Raw genomic sequence first — 11201 nt, 5'->3', positions numbered from 1 at the left:
TTACAGGCAGGTAACTCAAGACACTGGCACTATTAAAATTATTTGGAGCTTGCTGTGTAATCTTCTTTCCGCCCTGAACACTGGCTCACACAATGAAGAGAATTCCCAAAACGCCCATTCTTATAATTTTTATCCTTTGAAAAAAGAGGGGGATATCTAGTTGCCTGTATGGAAAAGTCAACAAAAAAGTAATGGGTGACCGTTGCTTGATAATTTTCTTTCGATTGTGCTAGATTTTGTTGCTGAACTCCACGCTTAGTTTCTGTTTTGGAAAGTTGAGACCAAATTAAGACCATTTAGAGCAACTGAGATCCTTGTCGGTTACCACAGTGACGTTTTTATTGGTTCACGAGTTCTAGAGCAAAATTCGCATTCTGTTTTGAGAAACAATAACCATATATTGTATAAAGCATATTTGAGAAAAAACAAAAACATTTATTGTGAAGATGAAGTAATTTGCTTACACTTTTTAAAAACACCAAATGGGTAACATCTGACAGGAAGCAGAACCAGAAAAAAAGTCTGAAAAATAACCGGGAGTCATGATCAAAACGCGGGAGTTTCAGGAACGAACGAAAGTGGGATATATATTTAACAAGTTTGCGAATACTACTAGCGGATATTAACAGTTATGAAGATAAGACCTGATTATAAAGGGAATATAACAATATTAGTTAAAGACGACAATATGAAATGAGTAATCATAACCTGAAGCTTTGGGTATAGCTGAATTATTTAGAACTCAGTGGTTCAGGTGTATGAATGGAAAAGAGAAAGGGGGCTAATGTTCAATGGGTTGGTGGTCAATAATCAATCGGGTGGGGGTTTTTCCCAGGTTCATTTTGGGGGGGGGGGGCATTTTTCAATATAGGGAGGCAAATATATATATAGGGAATATAGGGAGGGGGGGGAGGCAAAAAGTAAATCGTTATCAACTTTTCAACTTGGAAATGAATAAAAACTTGAAAGACATCTATATGCCATAAAAAAACAAGAAAACTATGGATTATTTAGATTTGAGTAAAGAACGACGGGAATGCTTGAAGTTTTGCTCCGAAAAGAAGACGTCGATTGTCCAAGTTGATTCCTTAGATACGGAAACTCTTTCCGTATGGAACTGAAAAATAGTTTTTTTTAATTAGTTGCACCGACAACATCAACTAACCAAACAACTCTTCATGAGGTTCAATTGCCTTCACAACGCGAAAAAATATTTCTTCGTTAATTTGAAGCGCTACGAGATTTTGCTCTTCGTCACCTAAAAATCATATTGTTTTGAATGATTTAGCACGATAACTTACTATTAGGCGCGTTTACAAATCGCGTCCAGTTCGAATGATCTGGGTCCGTTGCATCTCTGTAAAAGTGAGTTGTTGGGCTTGTCTCGACCATAAATGCATAGAAATCTGATTCCAGATCTCGCCGATGATTAAACTTTTTTCCTCCGTATGGTCCCAATAAAAAGCCAACGGGGATTAGTTCCTTGGCGAACACGCCCTTTCCTGCATTTGGGATTCTGGAGTTGGCGATATACATATATCTAGCGGGAATTGTCATCTCGGCGTTTGTTCTATTGCGAGGGAGAGGGAGAGTCACGATGGCGTCCTCGATTCTATGAACTGGGTGTTCTTTGCAGCTAGGGCGAAAATATGCATCACATTCTTCGCAATCTGAAAATAGTTTTAAAAAATTATGGAAAAGTACCTAGATTAGCTTCTTACACATGTCTTTTGTCTCATCAAATTGATCCTTTTCGATCTGTCGTCCAAATCTGCGATACTGGTAATCTGAAAAATAGTATGTTTGTTTTTCATTATCTCAAGAATTGCAAAAAAATACCTGATAGCTCTTTGAGTTTCTCGAAGCGAGAACCTTCGAGAAATTTTTCCGGAGAAACGACAACTTTCTTTAACACCATATCGACTGCAATCCATTTGCGATTAGGTCCTTTTGGTGCAGGCACTGATTGTGCTCTACTGTACCGTGGTCTTGCTGGACTTCGTAGAGCTGATCGGGTTCTGCGTCCAATCGGAGACGGTGATGAGCTTTGACGTGTAGATCTGCCACGGGAAGATGTTGACGGTCCTGTACTGCATCGAGGTGGTGCAGAGGCTCGAACTTGAGAACGTGTCTGGCGTCCAATCGAAGAACTTGCCCCGCGTCGAACTGGAAATGTCAAAAAATACCGATTTTGACAGGAAGATCTAGCACCAGAAGAAGTAGATGGTCTTGCTGGACTTGTTGGCGTGGCTCTGACCGGTAACACTATTTTTCTGACTGGTGACGGTGTCCTGTGTCTAAGTGGAGACATCGAGATGCTCCGATTACGAGAAGAACCCCTGGTGCGAGTTTGAGCCCGTGTCCTTTGACTTATTGGAGAGCGTGGCTGGCGTCCATCTGGAGATAATGAAACGGAAGATGTGCCCTGAAGAGGCGATGGTGGCCCAGCACGAATTGAACTTGAAGTAGTGGCTTGAGGTGTTCTATTTTCATCTAAAGACATCGAAATACTCCGATTTCTATCGGAAGAACAAACATCTCGACCATGAGCTTGACGGCTGCTTTGAGTGGCAGTTGACGGTTGTGTCCTAGAGCGTTTCGAGGACGGAGAACGTCGAGCCGGCGACACGTTTCTAGAGCGTCCTGATGAATCAGTAACATCTCCACGACAAGGTGGATATTGTCTTCTGTTGCGGTCTGGAGAATGTCTGCTTTGCCTGTCCGGAGACTGTGTACTGAGACGACCAGCCTGAAAAAAAATCGATTGTTATGCAAATCTTCCAGGACTTGTATGAAAACGAACTCGTGATGGATATCTTCTGTATTGAACTGGAGATGGAGACCTGCGACGATTGTCTCGAGCTGGAGATGACCGCTGACCGTCTCTTCTAGGACTTATATCAAAACGAACTCGTGACTGGTTTCTTCTGTAGGGAACTGGAGATGGAGACCGGCGACGATTGTCTCGAGCTGAAGGTGACCGGCGACGATTGTCTCGAGCTGAAGGTGACCGTTGACTGTGTCTTCTAGGACTTGTATCAAATCGAACTCTAGACTGTGCTCTTCTATACGGAGTTGTAGATGGTGGCCTGGGAGCATTGTCTCGTGAGGAGGTTGTCTGTTGAGAGCGTCCTCTGGAACTCGTGTCACCACGACCAGTAGAATCTCCTCTGTGATGAGTCGAAGATTGAACACTGCGGCCTCGAGGTGGAAATGATGGACGAGCTGGTCTCTGTGCTTGCGTGCTCGGTCTTGCACGGTCTTGTTGTGCATGCTGCGTTGGTGTTCGTTCTGTGTTGACGCGGGCCAACCTTAGTTTCTCGGCTCGAGTGATAGGCGGAGCCATCCTGAAATAAAATTTAATTATGCTGAAAAAGCCCGAAAAAGAAGTATAACGTATGAAACAGAGCGTCTTTGTAGACACGACTGAGTAATAGAACACAGATAAAAGAACAATGAATGAAATAGAAAAATAGCGGTTTTTTATTAAAAGGATGAGAGAAAACTGATACAAAAGTAAGAAAATAGTACTTTAGCAAATTATAATAAAAAATACACAATGTTTTTAATGGAGTGCTCAAGTTGACCGACGGCTTGTCTGTTGGGGCTGATAAGTATTCACCATGCCATTGGTTTTTGTGATTCGCCTCAGTTTCCAATGTCCCGAGTCGGGAAGACGTTCTCTGAAATGCATTCAATAAATACGGATGAGATAGTGCTCAATCTGAAAAGTACTTACGATCAGAAATTGCTGACTTTAGTATTTCAAATTCACATAAAATCATCGGAACGAAGTAGAGTCTGCACGACACGCAGAGTTAGTTGCTCATCTACTTGATTTTGTCGTGATCCTTGTCGGTTACCTATGTGATGTTTTCTTTTGTTTAAGAGTTCTGAAACAGAATCCATATTGTTTTCTGCTGTGAAAAACCCAACTATATACTGTTAATGTCCTGAAAAGAATGCAGTTCTCGGTAAAAACCAAAAAATTCATGGGGAAGGTCGAGCGACTTGCTTGCATCTTTTAAAACACCGAATGGGTGACATTACACGGGAAACGTACCAGTAAGAAACCGGAAAAGAATGACTTTGCGTCATGAAAAAAACACGTTAGTGTTAACAACAAATGGATGCGAAGCACCTATCTAGCAAGTTACTAGCGGATATCAACAAGAAGAAGCATGATGATAACGAGGTACAGAAAAAGGCTAGTTGAAAACAACAACATGAAAAGAGTAATACCAAAAACAGAGTTGGGAGCAGTAAAAAATTCAAAAGTGCAAGTGTATAGGGACTTGTCAACTTGGAAATAAATGAAACTTGAAAGACATCTATATGTCATAAAAAACAAGAAAACTATTGATTATTTTGATTTGAGTGAAGAACGACGGGAATGTTCGAAGATTTGCTTTGAAAAGAAGACGTCGATTGTCCTAGTTGACTCCAGGAATGCGGAAAGAATTTCCGTAAGGGACTGAAAAATGTTTTTAAAAAATAGTTGTATTGATAACATCAACTAACCGAACATCTCTTGATGGGGTTCAATGGCCTTAACAACGCGAAAGAAGATTTGTCTTCCAATCTGAATTGCATTGAGTTGTGGCTCGACACCCCCTGAAAATCATATTGTCTCAAATGATTTAACACTAAAACTTACTAAGTGGCGCGTTAACAAAACGCAACCAGTTCGAGCGACTTTCATCAGTTGCATCCCGGTAGTATCTTGTGTCGCTTGTCTTGATTAAGAATGCATAGCAATTTGACTCCAGATTACGACGATGCCTGATTTTCTTTCCCTTGTATGGTCCAAATAAAAAGCCAACGGGGATTAGATCCTTGGCGAACACGCCTTTTCCAGCATTTGGGATTCTGGAATTGGCGATGTACAAATATCTAGCGGGAATTGTCATCTGGGCGTTTGTTCTATTGCGAGGGAGAGGGAGAGTCACGATGGCGTCCTCGATTCTATGAACTGGGTGTTCTTTGCAGCTAGGGCGAAAATATGCATCACATTCTTCGCAATCTGAAAATAGTTTTAATAAATTATGGAAAAGTAGCTAGATTAGCTTCTTACACATGTCTTTGGTCTCATCAACTTGATCGTCTTCGATCTGCTTTCCGAATTTACGATATTCGTATTCTGAAAAATAGTATGTTTGTTTCTCATTATCTCAAGAATTGCAAAAAAATACCTGATAGCTCTTTGAGTTTCTCGAAGCGAGGACCTTCGAGAAAGTTTTCCGGAGAAACGACAACTTTCTTTAACACCATATCGACTGCAATCCACTTGCGATTAGGTCCTCTTGGTGCAGGCACTGATCGTGCTCTATTGTAGCGCGGTTTTGGAGGGCTTCCTCGAGCAAGTGATTGGGCTCTCGACCGTACAGCTGATCTTGTTCTGCGTACAACCGGAGACGCTGAAGAGCTTCTACCTGAAGATCCGCCGCGTGCAGCAGTTGACGGTCCAGCTTGCGTTGGAGGTGGTGCAGAGGCTCGAACTTGAGAGCGTGTCTGGCGACCAATCGAAGAACTTGCCCCGCGTCGAACTGGAGACGTCAAAGGGTTCCGAGTTTGACCGGAAGATCTGGTATCAGAAGAAGTTGATGGTCTTGCTGGTCTTGGTGGCGTGGTTTGAACCGGTGAAACTCTATTTGTGACTGGTGACGGTGTCCTGTGTCTAGGTGGAGACATCGAGATGCTCCGATTCCGAGAAGAAGCCCTGGTGCGAGTTTGAGCCGGTGTCCGTAGACTTATAGGAGAAGGTGGCTGGCGTCCATCTGGAGACAATGAAACGTTTCGGCCGGAAGATGTTCCCTGAAGAGGCGATGGTGGTCCAGCATGCATTGAACTTGAAGTAGTGGCTCGAGGCGCTCTGTTTTCATCTGGAGACATCGAAATACTCCGATTTCGATCGGAAGAACGAACATCTCGACCATGAGCTTGACGGCTGCTTCGAGCGGCAGTTGACGCTTGTGTCTTGGAGCGTTTCGGGGACGGTGAACGACGGGCCGGCGACACATTTCTAGAGCGTCCCGATGAATAAGTACGATCTCCACGACGAGGTGGAGACTGTCTCTTGTTGTTGCGGTCTGGAGAATGTCTGCTTTTTCTGTCCGGAGACTGTGTATTGAGACGACCAGCCTGAAAAAAATTCGATTGTTAAGCAAATCTTCCAGGACATGTATGAAAACGAACTCGTGATGGATATCTTCTGTGTTGAACTGGAGATGGTGACCGGCGACGATTATCTCGAGCTGGAGGTGACCGCTGACCGTCTCTTCTAGGACTTATATCAAAACGGACTCGTGATTGGTTTCTTCTGTAAGGAACTGGAGATGGAGACCGGCGACGATTGTCTCGAGCTGAAGGTGACCGGCGACGATTATCTCGAGCTGGAGATGACCGCTGACCGTCTCTTCTAGGACTTATATCAAAACGGACTCGTGATTGGTTTCTTCTGTATGGAACTGGAGATGGAGACCGGCGACGATTGTCTCGAGCATCTGGAGACATCGAAATACTCCGATTTCGATCGGAAGAACAAACATCTCGACCATGAGCTTGACGGCTGCTTTGAGTGGCAGTTGACGCTTGTGTCTTGGAGCGTTTCGAGGACGGTGAACGTCGAGCCGGTGACACGTTTCTAGAGCGTCCTGATGGATCAGTACGATCTCCACGACGAGGTGGAGACTGTCTCCTGTTGTTGCGGTCTGGAGAATGTCTGCTTTGTCTGTCCGGAGACTGTGTATTGAGACGACCAGCCTGAAAAAAGAAAAGATTGTTATGCAAATCTTCCAGGACTTGTATAAAAACGAACTCGTGATGGATATCTTCTGTATTGAACTGGAGATGGTGACCGGCGACGATTATCTCGAGCTGGAGGAGACCGTTGACTGTGTCTTCTAGGACTTGTATCAAATCGAACTCTAGACTGTGCTCTTCTATACGGAGTTGTAGATGGTGGCCTGGGAGCATTGTCTCGTGAGGAGGTTGACGGTTGGGAGCGTCCTCTGGAACTTGTGTTACCACGACCACTAGAATCTCCTCTGTGATGAGTCGAAGATTGAACACTGCGGTCTCGAGGTGGAGATGATGGACGAGCTGGTCTCTGTGCTTGCGTGCTCGGTCGAGCACGATCATGTTGTGCAGGTTGTGTTGGTGCTCGCTCACTGTCAATACGTGCCTGTCTCCGTTGTTCGGATCTAGTAATCGCCGGAGCCATTCTGAAATCCAATTTAATTATGCTGAAAAACACCGAAAAAGAAGTATAAAATATGAAACAGAGCGTCTTTGTGGACACAACTGAGTAATAGAGCATAGGTGAAAGAATAATGAATAAAAAAACAAATAGCTCTTTTTACAAGAACAAGAGGAATAGTAAGTAATTTTTCAGTAAATTACAACACAAAATACAACAAATTTATGAACGGAGTGCCCAAGTTGACCGACGAGGTGGACAACGATGGAGAAACAGCATGCAGAAATCATTGTAGAGAGCTGGGCGAGATCTTTCTGAATATTATTTTATATTTATCAAATTCTTATCTTCAAATATACCTCTTCATTTGTTTCTTTCTTCGTTTTCTTCAACAACAGATCCATTGCACTCGTCCACTTCAGGGAAGTCAATCTTGATTTTGATTTCAAACCATTATTGGCTTCAGTGGATCTAAAATCTGAAAAAAATTACAGTAATACCTTTCGTGTTGAATTGATTGCAGTTGATTTGGAGCCAGCAGCTTGCAGTAGCTGTAGATGTAGACGTCTTCCGTGGTAGCTCACACCTGGTTCGCCAATTCGACTCCATCAACGAGGGAATAACTGAAAAATCTTTCTTCTTGAAGAAATAAGCTAGGAAAACTTATGCACTAAGATTTGGGGATAGAAATTTCCCGTCATACCAAAGAACGTCGCTTCTTGTTGTGTCTCCAATCGTGGTTCCTCTAGCAAGTCCAGAAACATACGGTAGATGACTTCGTCTGTGACATCGGAATCCAACCAAAATACGGTTTGGACGGTGATCGACGAGAGAGCATCTGAAACAAAATTCAGAATGAAAAGGTCGGTGGTACCTCCAAAACAGTACTTAAATTTCAGAATGAAAAGGTCGGTGGCACCTCCAAAACAGTACCTCCTCTATTCACATTCTCAAAATCCCTGAGAGATGGTCATCTGTGAATTTAAAGTCCACACATAAAACGACTTGACTTAAAAGATGGCATGGATGGTGATTAACGAGAGAGCATCTGCAAAAATTCAGAATGAAATGACCAGTGTCACAAAACAGGAACACAGACTAGTCCACCGTGTCTGTAACACATGACGTACCTCAGATCTCATCTATATCTGGTGTCGCTGAAATGCTCCGTTGGTGAACCTCGCAATGGTGCCGTTTTCTTAGGATTGATCGTGATTAATGAGTACTTTGAGCATCAGAAGGACTTCTACACCCCATTCACCATGTCACAATCTTGAACGCCAAATCCAAATCACGCAATCTCCAGAGTTCCACTTGTTCTGTGCACCCAAACCACATTTGGCCCCAGAGATAACATTGGAGGTAAGTGAGAGAAGGAATTTGGCATTTCGCAGTAGTTGTAGAGGTAGACGTTTTCAGTGACGGCTAACCCACGATTCCAGCAAAGATGTTGGTGGAAAATAACGGAGACTTGCCAACACATAAGAACCTCGCAGTTTTTTGTTGTGCGCCTCTCTTCGCATGCCCTCATTGAGATGAATTCGTCTGGAATTAAAATCATTGTGCGGATCGAAAATAATAGTAAGTTATACCTCTTTTGTTGAATCGATTATCATTGACTGTCACAAGAAGAGACCGGAAACTCGCAGCAAATCGGGTAGCATTTAAATCCGGGAGATATTGCGCATACAATCGAATCAATAGGCGATATGGGTCCTGACAGACAAGAAAGTATCTGCAAGGAAAAAATTAGATGCTTCGTTAGCACCCTATCTAACACTTACCTCGAAACTTGTTACTTATCAATTCTTGTATCCGTTGTGTGATTTTCGTTTTGACGGAATGGTTTCGTAGAGGTAATGAGAAGATTGTGAAACTTGTGCACGGTGGCCAACGAGTTGTCATCACACAAGGAGATGGAGCATCGATTCTTGTCGTACGCAGCAGTTCGCCATGATTGCTTTCTGAAACTGATAAGTGATTGTAATTGTGCATAGTGAGAGGGTGTGATGACATGGATATCCATTTTTCCATGAGCACACGTGTCAGTCACATTTGCCACAAAAACAGGAAACTGACAAATTATGTCACACCCCGTGATGTTCTTTCTCTCCTAAACAAAACTTATCTTGCAAAAACGTTGGTTCCATTTGGTGACGGTGAGTGCAAGTTCCACGATTGCTCACGCGACAGCGACTACCATACTCCGGAGAGAGACAACCAGTTGTCCACACTGCTTGCTGGAAATATTTCAATCTTTAAACGTAGCATTACGTTCAGCGAAACACGGAAACAAAAAACAGGAGCACCTCAAAAAAATGGAAACGGATCCCAAATAAACACTCACCTCCAAATGAGGACGGCCACCGAATGAGGACGGCCACCGAATGAGGACGGCCACCGAAAGAGGACGGCCACCGAATAAGGACGGACCCCCCCCCCCCAAATGAACACGGGCCACCAAATGACAGCGTATTCCCAATGAACCGCAACGCACGAGACGCGCCACGTCACACAAATTTCCCGCCTTCGCATAGGTCAAATCAGGGTGAGGGAAGGGTGCGGGGGAGTACAATGTATCCAATTCAACGAGCAATCAATTTTTGAACGGGGAAGTAACGCCCAGAAGGATTTGTTAGTGCCGTCATTATGGATGCCTTCATTCAGACCAAGATCTCTGTAATACACTGATCTCATTGTGCCGAGTTAAGAAATGAAGCGATACCTCTTATATGGAAATTCTTGTTTTTGACAGTGACAAGAAGTAGAGATCTGCAACTTGCGGTAGATGTCTCACAATGCGATGGTTTCAGAGCTCCAGCAAACGAATCGACTGGATGAGTGTCTTGGAGTATGATGGGCGAGCATCTGGAAGAAAGGAATTCTTGAACTAAAGCTGAAAAGAATTTGAAAAGAACCCCAACAGTGTGTTGTTTCGTTAACACTATGTATGGAACTTATTGCGTGCCTCTCCGTCTATAGTAATGGTGGGCGACTTCCGTTTTGACCGGAGAAGAACATTCTATTTCACTCCAGAAGTTGTTACGTACCTCAGATCTCTTTGAGTCTTCTTCCTCGCGATAGGCATCAGTTTAGGTGTTGCGACCGAGCCGTGTTTCTTGTATCAAAGCATTCTCCAGACGCGAAGAAGGAGCATCGGTTATTGTGATACGCTTCAGATTGCTATGTTCCGAGTAGAGAAGATATTTTCTGGAATGCATTTAATATACATATAAGCGACAAACGATGAGATAGTGTATGTTCTGAAAATACTTACATTCAGAAATTGCTGACTTTGGTGTCTCAAATCCAAGATAGAACATTCGAGAACGACGGAGCTAAATGGAGTCTGCATAACACGAGAAGTTTGTTGCTTTGCTTGGCTTTTGTCGACTGATCTCTGAAACTGAAAAGCGATTGAAGTTGTGTGTTGGGAGCGGGTATGAAAGGAGTGAGACATGGAAATCTGATTTTTTTTCATGAGCGCATGTTTGATTATCATGTCACACCCCGTGAAGTGCTTTTTCTCTAGAATATACTTATCTTGTAAACACGTTTGTTCCTTGACGGATAGTTCCAGGTCAAACAATGCTCTCGCCACAGCGACCACCATACACCATCTTGTTGAAACCATCCGTCCACACTGTTCGCTAAAAATATTTCAATGTTAAAGCGTACAATTACGTTTAGAGCAACAAGATCACGAAAAAACAGGATTACCTCAAAAAAAAGACCCTCAAAAGAACACGGGCCACCAAATGAACACGCACCCCCAAATAAACTGCAATGCACGGGACGCGTCACGTCACACATATTTCCCGCCAACCCGGAGGTCAAATCTTGGAGGGGGGAGAGGGGGTACAATGTATCCAATGTAGCGAGCAATCAATTTTTGAACGAGAAGAAAGATCGAGGTTGTAACTCTCGTCATTACGGAAGCCTTCATTCAGACGAAGATTTCTGCAATACACTGATCTCGTTGTGCCAAGTTAAGAGATGAACC

At 43.4% G+C, this 11201-nt stretch overlaps 3 protein-coding genes across 3 annotated transcripts; all 3 read right to left on the bottom strand.

The window, feature by feature from the left end:
• Nucleotides 1-1088: 1088 nt before the first annotated feature.
• Nucleotides 1089-3346, bottom strand: GCK72_025852 (uncharacterized protein; the record flags this gene model as incomplete). The annotated part of the gene is made up of 6 exons (XM_003105510.2): nt 1089-1117; nt 1166-1258; nt 1302-1670; nt 1722-1787; nt 1840-2749; nt 2804-3346. 6 exons carry the CDS (start codon nt 3344-3346, stop codon nt 1089-1091), a joined length of 2010 nt encoding a protein of 669 aa, XP_003105558.2.
• A 1087-nt stretch (nt 3347-4433) lies between these two features.
• On the bottom strand, nt 4434-7222 carry GCK72_025851 (uncharacterized protein; the record flags this gene model as incomplete). The annotated part of the gene is made up of 7 exons (XM_003105608.2): nt 4434-4474; nt 4522-4614; nt 4658-5023; nt 5075-5140; nt 5193-6141; nt 6196-6762; nt 6818-7222. The coding sequence occupies 7 exons, from the start codon at nt 7220-7222 to the stop codon at nt 4434-4436; spliced, it is 2487 nt and encodes an 828-aa protein (XP_003105656.2).
• A 198-nt stretch (nt 7223-7420) lies between these two features.
• On the bottom strand, nt 7421-10658 carry GCK72_025850 (uncharacterized protein; the record flags this gene model as incomplete). The annotated part of the gene is made up of 8 exons (XM_053736516.1): nt 7421-7512; nt 7699-7851; nt 7902-8036; nt 8633-8743; nt 8791-8933; nt 8998-9162; nt 9996-10066; nt 10476-10658. 8 exons carry the CDS (start codon nt 10656-10658, stop codon nt 7421-7423), a joined length of 1053 nt encoding a protein of 350 aa, XP_053580082.1.
• Nucleotides 10659-11201: the final 543 nt, after the last annotated feature.

Source organism: Caenorhabditis remanei, chromosome X (assembly GCF_010183535.1).
Source record: "Caenorhabditis remanei strain PX506 chromosome X, whole genome shotgun sequence".
NCBI classification, from domain to species: Eukaryota; Metazoa; Nematoda; class Chromadorea; order Rhabditida; family Rhabditidae; genus Caenorhabditis; species Caenorhabditis remanei.
Note: the sequence above shows the minus strand (reverse complement) of the source record. Positions and strands in the feature narration are given on the sequence as shown.